This window comes from Cucurbita moschata, unplaced genomic scaffold (genome assembly GCF_002738365.1).
Source record: "Cucurbita moschata cultivar Rifu unplaced genomic scaffold, Cmos_1.0 Cmo_Scf00003, whole genome shotgun sequence".
Classification (NCBI taxonomy): domain Eukaryota; kingdom Viridiplantae; phylum Streptophyta; class Magnoliopsida; order Cucurbitales; family Cucurbitaceae; genus Cucurbita; species Cucurbita moschata.
In genome coordinates this window covers 339,948-361,531 of record NW_019268519.1, presented here as the reverse complement: position 1 = coordinate 361,531, position 21,584 = coordinate 339,948, and the positions used below count along the sequence as shown (strand labels likewise).

At 36.2% G+C, this 21,584-nt stretch overlaps 4 protein-coding genes across 6 annotated transcripts; 2 read left to right on the top strand and 2 right to left on the bottom strand.

Annotated features, from left to right (window-relative positions):
* Positions 1 to 772: 772 nt before the first annotated feature.
* On the top strand, positions 773 to 1,999 carry LOC111438186. Its single transcript, XM_023076146.1, has one exon. It carries the CDS (start codon positions 988 to 990, stop codon positions 1,786 to 1,788), a length of 801 nt encoding a protein of 266 aa, XP_022931914.1. The 5' UTR covers positions 773 to 987; the 3' UTR covers positions 1,789 to 1,999.
* A 343-nt stretch (positions 2,000 to 2,342) lies between these two features.
* On the bottom strand, positions 2,343 to 5,790 carry LOC111438169 (histone deacetylase 6-like). Its single transcript, XM_023076125.1, has 6 exons — positions 5,129 to 5,790; positions 4,277 to 4,717; positions 4,049 to 4,191; positions 3,762 to 3,849; positions 3,521 to 3,648; positions 2,343 to 2,698 (listed from the first exon to the last, which is right to left on the bottom strand). Exons 1-6 carry the CDS (start codon positions 5,669 to 5,671, stop codon positions 2,644 to 2,646), a joined length of 1,398 nt encoding a protein of 465 aa, XP_022931893.1. The 5' UTR covers positions 5,672 to 5,790; the 3' UTR covers positions 2,343 to 2,643.
* Positions 5,791 to 8,545: 2,755 nt separating this feature from the next.
* On the top strand, positions 8,546 to 10,548 carry LOC111440776 (transcription factor MYB61-like). 2 transcript variants are annotated; one of them, XM_023077605.1, is made up of 3 exons: positions 8,546 to 9,015; positions 9,197 to 9,326; positions 9,408 to 10,548. In XM_023077605.1, the coding sequence occupies exons 1-3, from the start codon at positions 8,883 to 8,885 to the stop codon at positions 10,174 to 10,176; spliced, it is 1,032 nt and encodes a 343-aa protein (XP_022933373.1). In that variant the 5' UTR covers positions 8,546 to 8,882; the 3' UTR covers positions 10,177 to 10,548. The 2 variants fall into 2 exon arrangements, with proteins under 2 accessions (XP_022933373.1, XP_022933374.1); XM_023077606.1 differs by lacking the exon at positions 8,546 to 9,015 and adding an exon at positions 9,038 to 9,106.
* A 1,201-nt stretch (positions 10,549 to 11,749) lies between these two features.
* On the bottom strand, positions 11,750 to 17,750 carry LOC111437912 (copper methylamine oxidase-like). 2 transcript variants are annotated; one of them, XM_023075975.1, is made up of 12 exons: positions 17,174 to 17,750; positions 16,055 to 16,164; positions 15,656 to 15,961; positions 15,240 to 15,352; positions 14,810 to 15,140; positions 14,482 to 14,697; positions 14,141 to 14,377; positions 13,510 to 13,695; positions 13,011 to 13,151; positions 12,415 to 12,683; positions 12,203 to 12,284; positions 11,750 to 12,103 (listed from the first exon to the last, which is right to left on the bottom strand). In XM_023075975.1, the coding sequence occupies exons 1-12, from the start codon at positions 17,415 to 17,417 to the stop codon at positions 11,969 to 11,971; spliced, it is 2,370 nt and encodes a 789-aa protein (XP_022931743.1). In that variant the 5' UTR covers positions 17,418 to 17,750; the 3' UTR covers positions 11,750 to 11,968. The 2 variants fall into 2 exon arrangements, with proteins under 2 accessions (XP_022931743.1, XP_022931744.1); XM_023075976.1 differs by lacking the exon at positions 17,174 to 17,750 and adding an exon at positions 16,312 to 16,664.
* Between the last annotated feature and the right edge of the window lie 3,834 nt (positions 17,751 to 21,584).

Genomic DNA, 21,584 nt, shown 5'->3' with positions numbered 1-21,584 from the left:
TTGTTTTTTCATACATTTTCTATCTAGCTAGTGTAACATGGGAATTATTATTACAAAATAATAAGAACATAATATTATATTTTAATTAAGGTTGATTAGGTTTAATGTAAATCTAAATCATATTGCTTTATGGCTGTACGTGGATCCCATTGAATAGTTGATATTTTGAAGGAGAGTCATCGGGCTTAACCTAGTTTTAAAAAGAGACCCTAATGGCTAATGCTAGGCAAGTAAGCCCAAAGTTATATATGAGTGTAGGCCCAATGAGGACCCACCAGACAAGATTCTGATTCTTATTCCATGGAGGAACCTAATCATCCATCTATTACTCCTATATGTTCTTTGACAGATAGGCAATAAGCCCTTTTATAAAGTTCTATCTTTTTCGTGAGAATTTTGTAACCGGTAGCGTTTTTTTAGTTCAACAATACAAGTCGCATGGGAGTTTAAATTTTTGACATTTTAGTTGATTAAATAAGACCTGTCGATATGGCCGAATGAGACGGGATGAAGAAGTCTTCCTCCAATCTGGATCTCTACAAAAAATTTCATTTATTTTTATGATAATTGGAGTAGGATTCATGGTATTAAAATTCAAATCGAAAGGAGTTCTCTATTTTTTAATAAAAGTTTTGATAAACTAATGTAAGCAATGCATTTAATTCAAACTAGCTCATTCATTATTAAGGATTAAGAGAAGTGAATGAGAGTGGAAAGTTGACGAGAGATTACAGAAAAGGGCATTTGAATGATACATGAACTTACTTGTGAAAGATAACATCTTTTAATCAAAACGGAACGTGAATGCCATTAATTAACACTATATACTCACTTTGAACATGAGGCCACACCGCTCTCATTCATTCAACTCACAGTTCTATACCAATTTGTGTTCACAATTCAAGATATCTTCAAAACAATCAAAGAAAAAAAAATGGAAAAAAAGTAAATGAAGAGTCGGATCATACCTCCAAGTTTTGATCCAAAATGAAGGAGTTATCCTTCTTTCTCTTCAAGAACTCTCTGGCTGCAAAGATGAGAAAAGGCTTCAGAACTTTCTGCAATGGCGATGGCTCCACCTCCACGCTCAACCAACACAAAACCAACCAGGATCCCTTCCCTGCCTCGCCCGACATGTCATGCACACAAAACCAACCAACCTTGGAGGAGATGATTATTCAGCTGGAGCTGGAGGAGGAGACGGCAAGAAGGACTAAACTCTGCAACTACAATGAGATGCGAGGCAGGATGTCGTGCGTAAACAACTCGGATATCTTACGCTCTGCACGGAATGCCTTGAATCAGTACCCTCGGTTTTCCCTCGATGGAAAGGATGCAATGTATCGATCTTCATTTAGGGATGCTGCTGAAAAGGGTGGGAGGAAATCAGTTTGCTGTGAGTATGCTCTCAGAGGGAGAATTCATGAGAACGAGTTCAATTTGACGTTAGAAACAGCCTTGCGGTTGCCATCGACGATAGCTGGAGAGAGTGTCGTGTGGCGCAAACCAGGAGTTGTAGCCAAGTTGATGGGTCTCGAGGCGATGCCGACGCCGGTGAATGCTGAATGTGGCGCAGCGAAGTTGAGCTCTATTTTGAAGAAACAGAGTCTAAGGAAGAGAGCTGGTTATAAGAGGCATGAAAAGGAGAGGAGATTTTGCATGGACTATTCGGGTTCTGATGGCACTATAACTGGCAGGCTAAGCTCTTGCAGTTCAAACAATGGGCGCTATATTGTGAAGCCAATTGCGACAGAATCAGCAGCATGGAAAGCCAGGCATTTTCTATAGGTCTTCACTTTTTGATCTTACTTTCTTTTTCCCTCCTTTCATTACATGTCCTCCAAATAAAGGCTAAGATACAGATGGGACGGATATTGAATAGAAGAACAGTGGTAGCATCTCCAAGGCTAGCACAAAACACCTATAATTTCAAGGAATCTTGCAGAGCCTTTTGCCAATGTTTTACCTTATTCTTAGTAGCTCTAGTTTCTTTACATCACTGAATCATGATCCATAATGACCAAGACAAAGTTTCAAGTTTTTCTTTGCCCCCAACTTAAAAACTAAGCTAACCACTCCTAGTTTTGGGTTGAGGTCGAGTCGGGTCAGTCGGTGTGTCTATCATGTGGACACCAGCACAGCTAGGTTCAATGATGTTGGTGAGGTGAGATGGAGTGTTGTGCAAGGTAAGGCTGCTGTTTGAAAAGGGCGATTAGTGTTGAGCAATGCAGACGTTGGCAAGGGGACAACATTACAGCAAAGTAGGCAATAATGTCGAAAAAACACACATGCAGCAAAGTAGGCATAATCATTCGGCAAATGTACGCAGTTAAAGTGTAAGGTGATGAGAACTTTTAATTATGAACAGTATATTTCATAAACACCAGAGAATATCACCAAGTTTATATCAACTCCAAAATATTTGTACAAAAGTCTCCGATGTGGATGCCCTTGATTCCTGTTTAGGTATTCCTTGTGTGTACAAATTCTAAATTTCATGTCGAGAAAATAATATTATCGGTATGTTCCAATGCCTAATCAAAAGACATAACCCAGGCTTTAAGAACTATGACTTGATCCTAAGTGTCTCTTACGAAACTGGTGAGACTTCTAGGTCGTCAAGAAATCTACACATAGTATTTGTCAACGAGGTTGATGGTCCATGTTCTTATCTTCCTCCATACCATCTACTTCGTCCCTGCATCACGTGTACTGATATTCAGATATTAAAGCTAAGGTCTTTGCAAAAATTGAAAAGCCTCAATATAGCACAAGATATATGTAGTACACCATCTTTAGAATTTAATATCAAGTGCTGAGACACGTTCATTGTGAGATCTCACATCGATTGGGGAGGAGAACGAAACATTCTTTATAAGGGTGTGGAAACTTCTCCCTAGTAGATGCGTTTTAAAAACCTTCCAGGAAGCCCAAAAGGGAGCCCAAAGAAGACAATATCTGCTAATGGTGGATTTTGGTAGTTAAAAATGGTATCAGAGCCAAACAAAGGGCAATGTGCCAGTAAGGAGGCTGAGCCCTGAAAGAAGGTGAACACGAGGCGGTGTGAGGAGGGTGAGCCCCGAAAGAAGGTGAACACGAGGCGGTGTGAGGAGGCTGAGCCCCGAAAGAAGGTGAACACGAGGGGGTGTGAGGAGGCTGAGCCTCGAAAGAAGGTGAACACGAGGCGGTGTGAGGAGGCTGAGTCCCGAAAGAAGGTGAACACGAGGCGGTGTGCGAGGGCCCCAAAAGGGGTGGGGATTGGGGGTCCCACATCGATTGGAGAAGGGAACAATTACCAGCGAGGACGCTGGGCCACGAAGGAGGGTGGATTGTGAGATCCCACGTCGGTTGGGGATGAGAACGAAACATTTTTTATAAGGGTGTGAAAACCTCTCCCTAGCAGACACGTTTTAAAAACCTTGAGGAGAAGTCCAAAAAGGACAATATCTACTATCGGTAGGCTTAGGCTAGTACACTCAGTAAAATAGTGCAAGAAAGTAAATAGAGCTTAAGCCTTTACCTCGTCAGATTATTTACACCAGGCCCTTCACTGTTATTTGGTCGCTTTCTGTTTTCTTCAGCATCAGAATCATAATCCTCACCATTCCAGATGCGACGTTTGGGTCTACGTTCCATGTTCTCTTCCACCTGACATCCAAAGAAACCAACATGAATCTCAAGAGAGAAAAAGAAACTACAAAAAAAAGACAGAAATTATGAAGCAATGTGCAGGGTAAAGTATGGTTCAGGTTGTTTGTCACCTCTTCTGGAACTTCTGAGGAAGGAGTCATCTGGAAAGGTACACTGGGGGCATGTGGGAGTCTAGAGAGTTGCTCCAGCAGGGTGTTCCTAGAATAAGTGATACAGTAGGCAACTTATCTACATTAAAATTTTCAGTAAGACAGCACAAAAGCATAGAAGTTCTTAATATATAAAATGAATGAGCAAGAAATGATCTATTCTCGTAAATACGCTGCCAACAGAACGGAGCTACGTTTATGATGTTCATATGAAAGAAGCATCAAACCAACACACAGTCACAAGTCACCTTATCTTTTCCATGTCTTTAGGAGAATTTAGATTCTCCATGTTGGATGGTTCTATATGAAGAGTATAATCAGGTCCAAAATACTCGAAATACTCGTTGTAAGGCAATTTGTTGTCTGGTTCGACTCCAACAGCAACTGCTGTCTGTTGACACAAAACCCCCCACTCGTAACGAAGTATCTTAACCACAAGAACGTAAAATTAAATACACAAGGAAGACCAGACAGACCTCATAGCACCAACAGCGAGCAACATTGCGGATAGTATATCCTCCTCCGCCTAACACCATTAAAGGAACATTAAACGATCTCAAGAAACGAAGACAATCTGCATGGCCCTTCACAGATAAGTTGAAGCACCCCAACCTATCACCAGCTAATGAATCAGCTCCACATTGGAGTACAACCGCATCAGGCTGATACACCTCCATAACTTTTTGAATGAGTGGCCTAAACAGACCACGAAAACTGTCATCATCCATTCCATCATTTAGGGGGACATTAAGGGCATAGTTTTTACCAGACCCTACTCCAACATCCTTAATGTGCCCTGTCCCAGGAAAGAAATCCCCAAATTTATGAAAGGAGACCGTCATTACTCTGTCGGTAGTATAAAATGCCTCCTCCACGCCATCACCATGATGGACGTCAATGTCAATGTATAGTACACGCTGCACAATGATATTTAGCAACTTAGAAAGTGGAAGCACAGCTGAGGCTAGCTAAAGCTTTAACAGGACGATCTTATGCGTTGATAAAAAATATTGAAGAGAATTTTCTTCACTCAACCAAACACTTAATTCCACATTGCAAACAACAAATCGTACTCGAAGTTCAAGAAAAAAAAAATGTAAAATGTGTAATCCAGCATACACAAACTCTTCATTTGAAAAGCAGACTTCTTCAAGCAAAAAATTTCAGTCGGCCATATCACAATAAGTACCTCAGTGCTAAACAATCGATCATCCTCAAAGTGCGAGAAAGTAAACTGAAAAAACTCTAAATTTAGAAAAATATATAACTCGAAGAACTATGTATCCAGCACAGTTGGCCAAAACTAAAGCTAAAGAGAACACAATTACCTTGTGATACTTCAGCAGCTCAAGGATGCCCAATACAATATCATTAACGTAACAGAAACCGGAGGCCTCAGACTTCTTAGCGTGATGAAGCCCACCAGCCCAATTGATAGCAATATCGGCATCCCCACGATTGAGCTTGACGGCAGCACCAATGGAGCCGCCAGCAGAGGCCTGGCAGAAGCCGAATAAGCCATCAAAAACAGGGCAGTCCTCACCAACATTAAAGCGCTTGAGATAGCGAGAGAAGGAGTGATCTGACAGCGTTTCGGGTGACACGGAGGCGAGGAAATCGACATAGTCATCGGAGTGGAATCTCTGGATATCCTCCGTACCGGCAGGGTAAGGCCGGTTGATCTCCATCCGACGGTGAAGGCCGTAGTGAACGATGAGGTTATGGGCCATGCGAATACGGTGAGGTTTCATCGGATGACCTTGGCCGTAATAGTAATCACCAATTGTGGGCTCATAGAAGTAGGTCACTCGACGTTTCCGGCCGTCAGGACCTGACGGAAGTGAAGCGCCGCCGTAAGTATCATCCGCCATAGCCACCGTCTCTTCGGCGCCGCCCGGTCGACGACTCCACTTGCGGATTGAAGAAAAGTGAAAGCACAGAGAATTAAGACGAAGAACCTGCAACAACAACCAACAGCAGATTGAATTCAGCGAAAACTCGGACAACAGGCGTGAGTAAACCAGTTTAAATATGGGCCGGATCAATACGTTCAAAGCCTCAAAATCGGCCCAAACTGTAGCCTATGATTCCTAATGCATAATAGACTAATGGGCCTTCAACGAGAAGGCCCACAAAATAAAGAAACTCATAAGGCCCATATCAAGTTTGGGCTGGGCTGAAACAAGAAGTCAAGTTTGGGCCCCCTGAAAAGTTAGAGCTTCAAGAGTTTGAACCAGCGTGAGATATATTAGGATTTTTATTTTATTTTTTGTTTGGGGAAAAAGGTTTTATAGTGATTTGAAAATGAAGGCATTTGGTGGTGAAGGCAAAGTAATTTAAAGCCTCGACTTTGATTGGAAAATGTGGGGATTAGTTACACCCTAAAAGGCCAATAGATTCTTTACCTATTTTTTAAGTTACCTTACTCCAATTATGTGATAAGATATAAAAAAAATTATCTTTAAAATTAAAATAATTTATAGTTAATTAAACAAAAAGTCACTTTTTTTTTTTTTTGGGTGAGCAATTACATGCTTTTTAAAATTATGAAAATAAAAATAAATTAAAATTTAATACGATGTTCAATTTCTTCTAGAACGTTTTTAAAGTTTTCTTGGCCAAAATCAAAATTGTCCAAAATAAAAAATAAAAAATTAAAGGAAAAAGGGTTACTGATTAAAATTATGCTAAAGGGTTTTCAAAATCATGATATACTTTTCATGATTGGTACAGCTTTTAATTATATCAAATGATTAATTTAATTTTAATCAAATTTAAAATATATATTATTTTATATTTATTTTATTTAAAGGAAAATATACACATTACATAACCACGAAATTAATTTTTTTAAGCAACTTTCATTTTCCCTTTTTAAAAATTAAAAACATCAAGTTTTGACGGATAATTTTATAATAAATGATTTCTCATAAATCTGTAAAAGAAATTTAAAAAAATATATTGAAACAATTAATGCTGGAATATAATGTACGTGTACATAACATTTATATTCCGACAGGTTATTTTTCACGTGTGATCCACGACTTTCGTGGCCCCATAATCACTGCGTTTATTTATTGAGGGGAGAAAAGTATATGCTATATAATTCTAATTTTGGAAAATAAAATCTTTCAACTCTCTTCACTTTATTTATTTATTTATTAATATTTAGCTGCATAATTAATTTATATATTGTTATTTTATCCAAAAACAAAACAAATCCTAACTTTTCTATATGATTATATTAATATAAGATGATGGGCAGAATGCAATCACGTATTTGTGACCGTTGGATGAGAATACTCTGGGAGGGTCAAAGTCGAAAGTCATATGAAAGGAGAGAGGATGATTGGAGTAAAATATTGGTAGTGATGAGTAGCGGAGCAGGGAATGATTGCTATCGAAAAGACCGACAGAAAATGTAGAGAGCAGGGCGGCCGTACACGAGTGGTGGGCTGTGATTCGTGAAGGAAGAGAGATAAGATTTATGTTTTAATTAATTTTCTCTCTTCCACGTGGCAGTCTCAGAGACCATCACCAGACCTCTAACCAATCATTGAGTTTGAAGCTTCGTTGTAATTTCTTGTACCACCAGGTGTTCAGAAATTTTCCATCTATTGCTCCGTATTGTTTGCCACGTGTATTACATTTTTTTTCTCCAAGCGAACAAGTAAAAGTAATTTTATTTATTTTTTGGAACGCAATATTTTTTGTTATAATTGAAGAAATTGCAAATAATAATAATAATAATAATAAAAGTGGAAAATGATTAATGGATATTAAATGTTAGAAGTCAAAATTGAAAAATAGAGGAGGGTGGGCCCAGGATCGATTGATGTAATAGTGTCGGTCGGCTCCATTTCATAATCAATAATTTATATAGTTTTAAATTTATTCTTAAAAAAAGAATTAAACAAAAAACATGTTTTTTTTAAAATTGTTTTGCACTGCTAATATTAGCTGGCACGCATTGAGTCACTGACGACTCGTGTTTCGCTTCGTGGCTCGTTTTTCTGGCTTCCCTTTTGCTATTTCATCTTTGACTATTGGACGACATGTCGGCTGGTCATGATAGGAACGAGAGAAGAAAGAGGGAAAAATATTTTATTTTTCTAATATTAAAATACTGATTATGATTTCAAATATGCCGTAATTTATGAACTTATATATTTATTTCATTTTCGTCCTCTATTTTTAAATAATAATTTATTTTTCAATTATTATTACTTTTAGCATAACCACATAAAATATGTATCGTTTATAATTTCAAATATCTCATCCCATATGAATTAAAAAATAAAATAAAACTTTATACCAATAATTTATGAAAGTGTTTTTTTTTTTTACAAAACTCGAGATCAATAATATTAAATTTATTCATCATGACGTTTTTTTCCTACTATTACTACTAAAAAATAGCTTACTTTTCCAATAAATTCATTTAACTAAAATAAACTAGATTATGTAACCGTCTATCTAAGTTCACTATTAGTCGATATTATCTGTTTTGGTCCGACACATATCGAGAAATTGTTATATATCAGTCAAAGTCCATGGTTAGCAAATATAGTTTGCTTTGGCCCGTTATATATAGTCATCAGCCTCACAGTTGTTTATGTTGGGGAGAGAGTTCCACAGCCTACAAGGAATGTTTCGTTTTGCTGAGTAGCAGAGGTGGGATCTCACGTACTGTTTTGGTAGATAAAATAGTATCTATGACGTGTTAGAGATTAGAAGAATGATTAAATGATTAAGAGGGATTAAGGAAGAAAGAAGGTCTATGAATGAGTTGATATGTTGGAAAGCAAAGGAAGTGAGAAATGTGGAAAAAAGAAGGGCAGAATTGCGTAAAACCCACTTGATTGCTTTTTGTTTGAGTGGTTAACTTAAAGTGTAAGTATGATTTAGAATGGTAAGTATGATTAGAGTGGAGTGATTTGGGCAACTCTTAATCCAAAAACATGTAAACAAAATATATAACTTCAAATCAAATTCCACATCCCTGACTTATAACCCACTGCCACTCTCCCTCTGTACACTTCCAAATTCCTCTGTTTTTCCTTTTGCTTTTTGCGCTTTCTGATGGGACGCAATTCTTGTTGCTTCAAGTCTAAACTCCGCAAAGGACTCTGGTCGCCCGAGGAAGATGAAAAGCTCTTCAATTACATTGCCACTTTCGGCGTCGGCTGCTGGAGCTCTGTCCCTAAGCTCGCCGGTACGTCCTGCTTTCATCTCCCCAGAACAGAGCAAAACTTGAACCCTTTAAAGCTTTTCTCTCTAATTTGGGTTTGTTCGGATTTTGACAAGTAATATAAAACTCCTTGCTTTGGGTTTCTTTGGTTCTTCCATTTCTGGGTTTTGATCGGTTTTTCTTACTGTTTGATTGATTTTTGCAGGGTTGGAAAGGTGTGGGAAGAGTTGTAGGCTGAGATGGATAAACTATTTGAGGCCTGATTTGAAGAGAGGGATGTTTTCACAGCAAGAGGAGGATCTCATTATCAGTCTCCATGAAGTTTTAGGCAACAGGTGCATAAGAATTTCGAATCACGCACCAAAATGGATCTTTCCGCCTCTGTTTTTGAACATTTTTCTGTGGGATTTTTGCAGGTGGGCTCAGATTGCAGCTCAATTACCAGGAAGAACAGACAATGAGATTAAGAACTTTTGGAATTCATGTCTGAAAAAGAAGCTGATGAAGCAAGGAATCGACCCGGCAACCCACAAGCCATTGGAGGAGAATATGGAAGGCATGCAAGATCAGAAGCCAAGAATGGAAGCAGCGCCTCATCATCTTCATGGGAATATCTCCAACCTCACCATTTCTTCGAATGATTCAAATCATCACTACAAACAAATAGAAGACTCATCGCACCACTTTGTAAACAAGATTGAATTCGACTCTCTCAGCTCATACTTTGGTGCTCAAATTCAACACCAGTCCAACATCAGATCATGTGACCAAAACTTTTTGTACTCAAATTCAAGCTTTGGGATGCCAAGTTATTCGAGTTCTGAACATGGGAACACGTCAAGAACAGATTTTTCAGAGAATTCAGCATCTGGGTTGAGCTCATTCTTCATGAATGAAGTGAAAGAGAGCTCAAGCAATAGCTCGGTGGTGAGCAACTATTCAGGGTTCCATGGGAAGCTGAACAACGGGGGATTTTCATGGGAAGCTGAGAACAAACTGGAGAGTTTGTTTCAGTTTCAGACAAATGAAGTGAAAAACATGGAATTGATGAAGGGAAGTTCTTCAAGGGAAGAAACGAAGATGATTCAAACTCAAAATAACTCATCAAATTTTGGAAGCTATCCCTTAATGTCAATGTCAGAAAACGCAGGAGGAGGGAGCTTTGGAGTGTTCCATCAGATATGAAATGTAAATTCGTCCACCAGAGATTGCATTTCGGTATTTTTTATTTTATTTTTTTATTTAGTTTTTGTTAACGGTGAGATTGTTGATAGTGAAAGAGGGTTTCCCATAGAGAGGGTTGAAATGAAAGGGTATTTGATGTGATCGAGTGAGTGAAAAGAAAACTAAACCATATTGCTTATGCTTCATATTATTGTAATAAGAATGAATATAAGCGATAATGGGTTGTTTTCCATTCCATACAAACAGTATGTGTTCGTTAGTTGTGGAATGTTGATGGGCATGAATTAGGAGCATGAGGCCCTCCGAAAAGGTGTAATACTTGGTTTGTATTGTATGATCCATTATTGGAGAGAGGGAGGAGATTCTGCTGTACGTTTCGTTTTGATTTTCTGGGTACACTACAGACACCTGCTGCTACTACAATTAAAAGTAAGAGAGAGAGAGAGAGTATGTTTTAACTCTGTCTGTAAGCGTAACAGAGCTCCGTTGTTGATTTTGTGTCAATTTTCTTGGGGTTTTGTTGGTTCAGTGGATCATAATAAGATGAACAACAACTGTTTCTACGAACCCTTAAAGAAAGTGAATTGGATATGATGGTATGATTATGGGTTGTGATTCGTTGAATCAAGAGAGAAAAAATGGGTGAGAAGAAAAGGCAGAACCAACCGCAGGTACAATTTGGGTTGGACAAGATGGAACTGCTAATTGTTCTTTTCAATAATAACCAATCAAATCAAACCGACCCCCTCTGTTTTCAACACACACACACACACAACTTTTGCTACGTCATATGAATGATTGATACGTTTTTCTTTCAAATTTTAATTTTTTGAAGGTCAACTGAAATACAAGATTACAAGCAAAATCATTACATATAAGAATCATATGCTCTGCTAAACTGTCTTTCATGTAAGCCTTTTAAAGTTTTTGGTCCCGAAACAAAGAGTCTTCAAAAAGGTTTCTCTGCCAATTTGGTCAAATTCATCCATCCAACCACCCAATTCGATGCAAACTTTTTTGGGTAATAAATTAAGTGTGCCGACAAGAAGATAGTCTAAATATGAGTCTGTAAGGAAAGGCACTAAAAGAGAGAGTTCTATTTGACAGTGACTTTAACCAACAGTGATGGTGTCCTTAACTTTAGGGAAAAGCCTCTGCCTTTTTCGGCCTTCTTATCTTATATGTAAAGCTTCACAAAGTTTCAAGGACTGTTAAATCAAATTGTTTGCTGTAATCAAGGAGCCACTGATTACGCAACAAATATAATGATGGTGGTGTGTGTGGCTGGCTGGCTGCTCCTTCAAATTCCCCTGAAAGTTAAAATGGCAAAGTTGAAGAAAAGTTACACCATCCATCCTTATTAAGATTTGACTTTAATTGACCAGGCAAAGGATGCCTGCTGTGCCCTTGTTTGAACAATCATGGAGATCAAAGAAAAGGAAAGAAAATCCTGAGTGATATCAATCTTTGAAGGATAGATATTCCTTGTATGGGTTTATGGAGGCAGAGAAAACAAGAAGAGGGATATGTGTTTTGCCTGCCGCCATAGAAAAACAGGACACCTCACACAAACTTTCAACAAAACAACTAGACTTTGTAGGTAGATGCCATTACTCTCAACATCATACTATGCATATCGATAACGTTCAAGTGTTCAGAAAACTAGACACATATTGTTCTATTAACAAGGGGAAGGGGAAGGGGAAGGGGAAGGGGAAGCAACCCACTGGACTTAAGAACGGACAATAGAATATAAAATTTAGAAGGAAAGGAGCCGTGATGATCACACAGTTCAAAGCTTTGCCATAATGGGGGCCTGAATTGGCTTCGCCACTCCATTTTCTTTAGCGTCGGCGTCTTTTGAATCTAATTCGCAAGTACTGGGCGGGACATCAACAGCAGGAGAACAGTTGAAGAACCCGTGTGGCTGCATCATCCACAAACATTACAACAAAAAGGATCAGAAAAACTATACCATAAATTGACACTAATGCTTTGCACAAGATACAGAAATAGATAGAAATACCATGAGCAAAAAGCCAATGTGATCCACAGGCATAACAGGCCAGTCTTCCAACCGAGGAACGTGCGTGATCCCGAATACGTACCTGCACAAAAAGAACAGGTGAAAATTAACATGACATCAAGGAAGGAATGCAAAAACATGCACAGAAAATCTTAAATAAGCAGCTGAGCTAATATGTCAAACGTGGAAACAGAAGAAGAAAGGAAACTGACCAAAGGACTATATCAGTTTCTTCCAAGGGGCGATTCTGTTTGACCCATGTAGACAATCCTTCCCCAACCCGAGGATTCTGATTGGGAAACTCCCCTCCAGGAAACATCTCATCACGTGAATATTGAGTCACCCAAAGATTATGCTTCAAGAAAGAAGCTCTTCTAAGAAACTTGGCCTCTGAACCAGCTAATGGCAAACAATTTGAACCAGGCAATAGCTTGTACCCTGTTAACTGCCCAGTTCGATTAACAGTCCTAGTATTTCGCACCTGGAACAAAAGGACCAATATTTACTCAGTCACAACCGTACGATAGAAAGATTGAAATCACCTTCTAATAATTTAGTGTCAAACTAAAAGCAATAAAGAAAATTTTAAAACTAAATAAACTTATATATCTATGTCTTCTCTACACTTAGGCATGCACAAGTCTCTAGCTTCATAGATGATTTCTTTAAACATTTTTTGAAGAACAAGCAAAGAAAGTGAAAGAACAATATATAATAGAAAACATTGGTTTCCAAAAGTCTTAATGTTGCTCATGAAATTGAGTTCAATAGCCTAGAAGTATTGAGCCAGCAGAAGAATGTTCCTTACTATCCAGTGGCGAGCGGTCAAAGGACTACAATCACGCATAGCTTGCATTTCAGACTTCAGCAGTGTCTCTTCAGCGTAGAAGGCATTGTTGTGGACATTGTTCTCCCCAGGTCCTTCAACTTTCAAATCCACCTCAACTACCTACGAGCGTGTTAAGTGGGAAAGTCTTAATACAAGAAGAACGATGACCAATGTAGTGAAATCAACTATGTATAAGATTTTTTCAAAACATTCATGGATGAATCCAAAAGCCTTATTACATGATGTAACTCATTATGAAATACAATTGGTCTTCTCTTCTGATTCCTAAAATCTCTGTGATCTTTCTATATTCACCAAGTTAAAAAACTGAAAATTGTCATTCCATCCTACATTATTTGATAGAAAACTAATACGACACTAGCTTGAATGATTGAATCCAATAGCCATTAGATATCTTTTTACCATTAGCGCATTTGGTATATATACACTCGGCAACTTTCCAAGGTTAAAGACGCACCTGATTGAAAGCTTCACCAGGCTTGCAATCAACGGCCATGTCCATACGAGCAACAAAGAAGTGTTGGTGCACTGGGGCATACAAACCTGGTGCAATCATTGTGCCATACTTTCGATATTCACCAGGTTGTAAGGCTCCTAGACTCAGAATTCCAGTTAATTTGACTTCAGCTTCAATTTTCCCATCCTGTAATATCATTTACATATCAGCAAACCTCCACTAACGAAAAAAATTAAGAAAGAGCGTTGGTAGAGAAAATGTTAAGAGACTAAAAATAGAAACTTTGTACTGATATAATTCCCGTAGAAACAATTTTTATACATTCTTTAGCTATATGAAAAGTTGCCTGTCCCAAGCAGGTTAAATTTTTAAAGCACCGGTGAAAATTAGAATCATTACTAATCCAGGGTGTTCTTATGCCCAAAACAAAGAGGCGTTCATTTTCCCAACTTGAGGAAAACAACATTGTGTGGGGTGTTTCCCGATTCTATATTTCATGGTCACGAGCAGTATATTTAAGGTTATCTGTTTAAACATAAAGCTAAAATCTTATTCGAGAATGCTATTGAAGGAATTTTGCAAGACTTGGTCAGTACCAATCTTGAAAGAGAAAGAAATGCCTTCAACTTACCTGATAGAAGTGCCAAAAGAATCCATACTCATAATTAGCCACAGTACAAATGAAGGACACAGTAAGCCGCCTAGATCTTCTAACTTCTGCCAATCCTGTCCTCCAGTCTTGATGCTTCCACAAAATTCCATGATCCTCTTCATGCATACACACACAATTTTCAATTGTTTCGACACCACCAGTGAAATTTGTGAAGTGAGCATCAAAGTACTTGATGTAACCCAGACAATCACATCCCTGTGACAATGATTTATTAACATTTAATTGGATTGGATCAAGAAGACACTCCTATAGCTTGATCACATGATATGAATGTGGAGCAAAAAAAAAAAAATTCAAACCTTCTTCAGAGAATGCGCATTTTTGCCCAGTCCATCCTCTCCTGCATCAAAAGCATTCTTTCTATAATGTGGATCATTTGGATCTCCATATGGGACGACCATTTCCACAAAACTTAGTCGATGTGCTACAGGCCTTCGCCCTCTGCTGCCATCAACATAAGCTACAGAGTATATAACCAAACCCTCTCTAGGAGTGAAACCAATACGAAAATTCCACTGTCAAAAGGGAAAAGAAAAGACCCAAAAGAAAAAAAATCAAGTCAAATTATGAACCAAGCAAAATTTATAATAAATTTTTTTAAAGAAAAGAAACCACCATAACATCCACCTTTTGCCATTCTACATAGTAGCCATTGACACGAAAGCTTGGACCTTCAGGCTGAACTATCTGTAAAGGCTTCAGATCACTACGATCAACACCACCTCTTGTTTCACCTGAAGTATAGTTCCTCAAAGGATCAGCAGGAGGTAGTGGAACAAGCTTTCGGTCTTCAAATTCTATAACCACCATATTTTGCATATCAACTAGGACATGTATGCCCTCAACTGGGCGAGCATATCCATTTTCCATTGGGCAGTCACTTTCAGTTCTACAAAAAATAAGAGGTTTAGCAAGTCTTCGACAAGGAGCATCGACTTCACTGTGATAACCAACACACCTGCAGCAAAGAGAGATTAATCATATTAGACACAAAGGTGTGGCACTTGATAAACCGTGACAAATACAAATAATGAACTGGATTATTGATAACACTTGCCAAGGATCAACCATAACCAAATCCATATCTTCAATACCCCTCTTCTTCATAGCCTCTATGAATGGAGGATATTCTTTGACAATAGCCTCACATTCTGCATATTCAGCAGCATCCTAAAATAGGATGGAATGAGCAAATTAGTTTAATATCCAAGCACTCAATATCCTTCTAATTGAAAAACTATTCTGATATTATTTGTAAATGAAAAGTTGTTCTTCATTTTTCAATCCTAACAGTTTTTCACCCCAAACAAAGCCGCAATGCAACAAACAACTATTGATATTTCACATTCAATTTAAGTGACCGGCAAAAGTAAATGTAACGATGCTTTGGAGCTTTCAAAAAGCAAATACTCCTATGATAAAGACACTATTCGTGAAAATACGTGCAGTAAATAACAGGCGTTAAAAACATACCATGGGAGGTTGAACCTCGGGAACAACTGTAGAAGATATAACTTTTCCCCTGTGATGTCCACCTCGGGTTACTGCATGAACCTCGGACAACTCAACAATCCATAGGCTTGTCTCATTTGACTTCTTATTGTAAACAGCAATCCTTGCCCTTCTTGGAGGAAGCTTTGTGGGAATAACGGGTCCTCCCTTAGTTTTAGGAAGTAAGGATGGTTGGAATGGAGGGAAAAAATATGCATCTGCCAAGGCAACAACATGTTTTTCGGGTTCCAGTAGCACCACTTCAATAAAGCGCATGCTATCTCTGACCTGAAACAATGAAAATAGCTCATCACAATCACAAGCAATATACCAATCCAAATTCAATAGCCATAAAATGGATTGCATAGTAGCAGTAACAACCTCTGGCGTAGCTCCAGCTGCCCTGACGGTTGCCACTGCAACCGAGATTTCAGCAGCTGACAGAGGATCAAGAGGATGTCTTGATTGTGCCCTCAACATCGGGGGAACAACTGTACAACCAATTAACAGAAATGCATGAGAAATCATCTACAAGAAACGCTCGTACCATCATTAAAAGGGTGGGGGAATATATTTTGTGAACAAAAGGAATCATGATCAAATCTATGGAAGATACTAACATCAATCATCTACTGTACCTTTAATTCAGACTAGCAACAGTGTATGAGATATGAGCATAGAAATTAGATCAAGAAAACGTAAGAAAAAATATAGAGCACGTATAAGTGAAAAAAAACTTCGTCCTATAAAATGGACGAAATAAGGAGCTGGGAACAATCAAGGGTTAAGGAACAAATCCAGTAAGTTGTACTGAGATTTATCTTGATAAGATGAACTAGAGGATGCGGGAAAAAGTAGAAGCACCGAGGAAGTGGAGAAAATAAATAGTAGCTTCTAGAAAACCTTATGGTGGATGGGCAGAAAAAGAACGGAAAGAAACAAGTGGCTACTAAAATGTCAGATTTCACCAATCCAACTTTATCTTCCCTTGCTCAACCCATTCTTATTTCCACATGGCACCTGCATAATTGACTTTCATAAAAGGTCGTGAATTTGAGGCCATAAATGAAAAGGCAAAAGAAGGGTCCCATAAGTGGTAAATTTTGAAATTTTAGACAATGTATGATAGGGTAAGCAAGTGGTAACTACGGCCTCCAAAGTCGCAGAACAGAAAAGGATAATGCGAAATCCCACACGCAGTCTCTCTCCCTTCCCCAAAATGATTCAATAATAGCATACAAAACAAACGATGCTTACACCGACGGAAATATGATAAACTCACAGTAAATGCATTTACGTTACGGAGCTCTAAACGACAAGGACATGACAATAAAATCTCAATTTCGGCCCCCAAGGAAAAAACAATAAAATAGATCAAAGTCACGGAACGTCATATCAAGCACAGCTTTATGTCGAGATTCCAGGTCATCAATCAGGGAGATAAGCGTGAGAAGAACAAAAAATCATCGAAATACAAGAGACAGGGAAGAAGAAACGTGCCTTTGGCGGAAGCATTTGTGGAAGATTCAGGAATCGCATCGACAGGACGAATTAACGACGGCATGGCAACATTCTTGGTACGGCGATCGTCGGCGCGATCGTTCGAGGGCACGTTCCAATCTTGGACGGCATTGGCGGAAGCAACAAGAGGCGCAGCCTCTCGAGGAACGGAAGTAGAACCGGCACCACTCGCATGGCAACAAGCATCAGTTGAAAACGTCGCTTTTTTCGAAGCTGAGGCCATTGCAAAGGATTCTTGAGCTTGCCAATTCCGCAACAGTAAGTCTCAACACAATCCACTGACATACAGCAAGATCACTGGCACCCTGCCTTGTCTGTTTCTCCTCCGCCGCCACACACAGACTCTCTTCGATGCCAACTCCTCTCAATACACCACAATCAACAAAGCAAAAAGGAATGACAGAAAAATCAAACCAGAAGAAGTAGATTCCCGTCCCGAATCCAGGGTTTCTCCAAGAAACAGATCAGCAAACCAAAACGAGACGATCTCTCAGAAGAGAGGGAAGAAAAACCCGATTTAGAGCACCTGAATCAAAGAGGAGAAAAGGGGGAAAAGAGAAAATAAGAACTGTTACTGAAGTAGAAAGGAGGCGAAATGGGCATATTTATAGGCGTCCGTGACAGGTGGACACCACGTGCGCTCCCCTCTCGTTAACAATTTTGATTAAAAAATAATAATAATAATAATAATAATAAAATTAAAATTTTAATTATTACCGATAATTATGATAATGCGCATTAAAAGTTTAAAATTGATAAAAGGAGCGATAGGGGCAAGTCTATTAGATAAGTGGCGCGCGAAATGGAAGAGGAAGTGATAGCTGATAGGGGCCGCAGCTTTTGGTAATAGACAAAAGAGTTCGTCATTAGGGGCATTGGGTCACCACAATAATTTTTTTTTTTTTTTTTTTTTTTTTTTTTTTTTTTACCATTTGCATTATAAGGACATCATTTCAGAATTATCACACTCTTGACCCTACATTTTCATGTAATTATTATAGTTTCAGGAATATTTCCTTTTAATTGTTGTTAGGATATTTTTACGCTGTGTAGCCACTAATAATCTATTTTTCTTAGCTGTCAAATGGTTTTTAAAGTAAAATAATATTAAGTATCAGTTTAATTTATTATCCCATAATAAATGTTTTTATTAGTTTTTAATAAGATTATTAATGAAAAATGGGTCCACGCTCATATAGCTACAATTTAATGTATTTTATTATCTATTTTTAAAAATAAAGTTTTAAGAAATAATGTGTAAACAAATACAATTTAAAAATAAAAAATCTAAAATCTAAAATAGTCATTGACATAATCTTAAAATATTTTAATTCATATTACTGTGAAACAAGCGAATAGAATATTTAATAAGGTAAATGCAAAGTTATTGTAAACACCTTTATGACATGTAGTAACGTCGTGTCTTTAACAGATTTTATAATCTCTTTTTTAGCCATAGCTTCGATACAATAATATAATACCTAAAATAAATACCAATAGTCTACAACTCCAACTAATAATTATTATTATTTTTTGTTTATAGAAATAGTAATTAATCCCACAATTTTTTTCCCGTTCTTTCTCGACATCATTTTGGTCTTGGTATTTTAAAAAATGTTTATTTTCATCTATGAATTTTCAATTTTGTTCATACTTTTAAAATATTTATTTTAGCTTTGTATTTTTAAAACAGACACTTTTGGTACACGTTTAAAAAATTCTTACACTTATTTCATTTAGGCTAAATTAATAAAAATATCTCTAAACTTTGTAGTTGGTCTAAAAATACACTTAAACTTTCAAAAGTTTTAATAATACTCTTAAACATTAATATATATATATATATATATCAAAATTATTGTTACCGTAGTTTTAGATGGAAATTGGTAATACGTTGTTTTATAAATACTCTTGAACTTTATGTCTGTAAAAAAAATTCAAAAATTTTATTACCCTCAATATATGAACAAAAAAAATCGGCTATCGACATCTCATAGATTATTTCCAAACTTTTTAACGTTACTTATAAAAGTCTGCAAGTATTTTAGAAACATGGTATTAACGAGAATAGTATTTTCGAAGTTAAAGAAAAAAATTGTATTTTTTTAGTTTATAAAAAAATTTAGACGTGTTTGTGAAGTTTAAAAAAAAAGTTTAAATTGTTTTTTTTATTATTATAAAAAAGTTTAAAGGTATTTGTAAAGTCGTTAAAAAAGTTTAAAAAGATGTTTGGAAGTTTTTTTTAGAAAAATAAAAGAACAATAATAATGAAACTTTTGAAAACTTATTTTTAAAAACATATATTGTTTAAACGTTTTTTTTAGGGTTAATAGTATTTTTTATATAAAATATTAATGATTTTCATCTCATAATAACAATATGCGTATTAATTAAGTCAGTGGATATTATTAAAACATTTAAATTAATTTTTAGACAAAAGATGTACTATTTTTAATATAAAATGACGACAATACTTAAAATATATAAACATGTAAATACTATTACCACTCATAAATTTATCTATTCCGCTAATTTTTATTTATGGATACTTTAAAAAGAATCTTTAAAATTTGGAAAACAAAAATAAAAAAATTTAAATTTTTTATTTTTTATATTTTAAATTGAACTAATATTAGTTTAATATAAAATTAGGAGAGAAAAAACATGTTTTTGAACACTGAAATATTGGAGATTGTTTAGGGTCTTATCCTTTGCGTAGATGATACCGAGACGCAGCAAACTCAAATCCGAATCAGAAAGAGGAGAGAGAAAGAGTTGTTAATTATAATCCAGTGGGCAGCAGCAGCATCATCACCAATACACTCTATTATTATATATTTTTTAAATAAATTTAATAATACATTCTCATGCTCTATTATTGATACCTTTTTTGGAACTAAGTTCTTTGCTGACGTGTCATTTATAATATCTTGCTGGCATCCACTCCCATTTCCCACGCTGTTTTTTTCCTTTTTTTTATATCCAATCATTTAAATCTTCCAAGTTTATCTTTAATAATATCAACTATTTCCAATATTTTTTTCCCCTCTTTTCAAAATAAGTCATATCTGAAAATGAAAGTAATAGGTAGCGTTCGAAATTCACGAGGCTTCCTAAGTTTCACATCGACATTTCGATAAAGAGCTCGAGACGAACCCATGAGTCAATAATAATTTCGTATTGAAAATACAATTGAGTTCCAACTCGATTGTGATGGCTCACTTATAATAGTTAAATTTCGAAGCTGACTCATCTCCACTCCCCACCTACCTCCATCCCCACAAAGCCTACCAAGGGCAATTTAGTAATTTTATTTGTTTTAAATTATTTTGTTGACTCTCGTAGTGTTGAACACTTGAATTTCAACTATCTTTTTTTTTTATTTATAACATAGATACTAACAATCAAATGTTTTTGTATGTTTCTACTTTCCTTTAACTTTTTCGTAATATAAAACATTATTGGTGCGTTTGAAATAATTTACGAGATTAAAAAAAATTAAAGTTTTATATTCGTGATATTTAGTGGAACATTATTAAAAAAAATAAAATTGGGATATATTGTATGGTTTTGGGGTTGGAGTAGAAATAAAACTTTATAATAAATATTTGAAATAAAGAAAGCAACATAAAAATGAGATATATTTTAAATATTGAGATGCTGTTATATATACACACAAAGCCTAAACCCAAAGTGGCGGTGATTAGAATTATTTGTAATATTTGGATTTAATGTTGATATTTTGTAGCCACCAAACCCACTTAATAAAAATATATATTTTCTAAATTATAAGGAACAATCCCGAGGGAGAGGAACTCCCTTGACAGTGGAAAGATACATGCCTTTCACATCATACTCAACTGGACACCTAAATATATCAAATGCGCCAACTTGCTATATATATATATATTATATATATTTAATAAATGTTGTTTTAAGCGAGAAATTAAAAGAAAATAGGATGTAGTTTTGATTTATAACGGTAGATGCTCAAAATTGTATTTTTAAAATATGAAATATACACATATTTTTGTATTTTATTTAAACATAAATTCATATATATATATATGTGAATTATTGGGTTGAGTGGGTGGACGATAAATAACACATATCATAATAATAATACTATTATTATTATTATTTAAACCTATATATAGTAATATATAAAAAAAAATAAATAAAAGTTTCGGATATTTAAATATAAGTCTACATGCAAATATAAAAGTATATGTACATGTGAGAACAAAATAGAGTTTTCAAATCAATAATAATGAAAATTTAAAAAATATATATATATAATTTTTATTAATTTTAGATAAAAAGTGCTTTATATAAAAAAATATTTTGTTATAAATTATGTATTTTTTGGTATTAATTTTTTTTAAAACAG

Excerpts from the sequence above, each read along its gene's own strand:
- LOC111437912 (XM_023075975.1), bottom strand. The coding sequence starts at position 17,417 with ATGGCCTCAGCTTCGAAAAAAGCGACGTTTTCAACTGATGCTTGTTGC. Across the intron at positions 15,141-15,239 it reads TTGGTTATGGTTGATCCTTG|GTGTGTTGGTTATCACAGTG; the intron begins GCAAGTGTTATC and ends TCTTTGCTGCAG. Across the intron at positions 12,104-12,202 it reads ACATTGGCTTTTTGCTCATG|CCACACGGGTTCTTCAACTG; the intron begins GTATTTCTATCT and ends TGGATGATGCAG.
- LOC111438186 (XM_023076146.1), top strand. The coding sequence starts at position 988 with ATGAAGGAGTTATCCTTCTTTCTCTTCAAGAACTCTCTGGCTGCAAAG.
- LOC111440776 (XM_023077605.1), top strand. The coding sequence starts at position 8,883 with ATGGGACGCAATTCTTGTTGCTTCAAGTCTAAACTCCGCAAAGGACTC. Across the intron at positions 9,016-9,196 it reads CTCTGTCCCTAAGCTCGCCG|GGTTGGAAAGGTGTGGGAAG; the intron begins GTACGTCCTGCT and ends TGATTTTTGCAG. Across the intron at positions 9,327-9,407 it reads CATGAAGTTTTAGGCAACAG|GTGGGCTCAGATTGCAGCTC; the intron begins GTGCATAAGAAT and ends GGATTTTTGCAG.
- LOC111438169 (XM_023076125.1), bottom strand. The coding sequence starts at position 5,671 with ATGGCGGATGATACTTACGGCGGCGCTTCACTTCCGTCAGGTCCTGAC. Across the intron at positions 3,850-4,048 it reads AAAGACATGGAAAAGATAAG|GAACACCCTGCTGGAGCAAC; the intron begins GTGACTTGTGAC and ends CACTTATTCTAG. Across the intron at positions 2,699-3,520 it reads GGTGTAAATAATCTGACGAG|GGACGAAGTAGATGGTATGG; the intron begins GTAAAGGCTTAA and ends CACGTGATGCAG.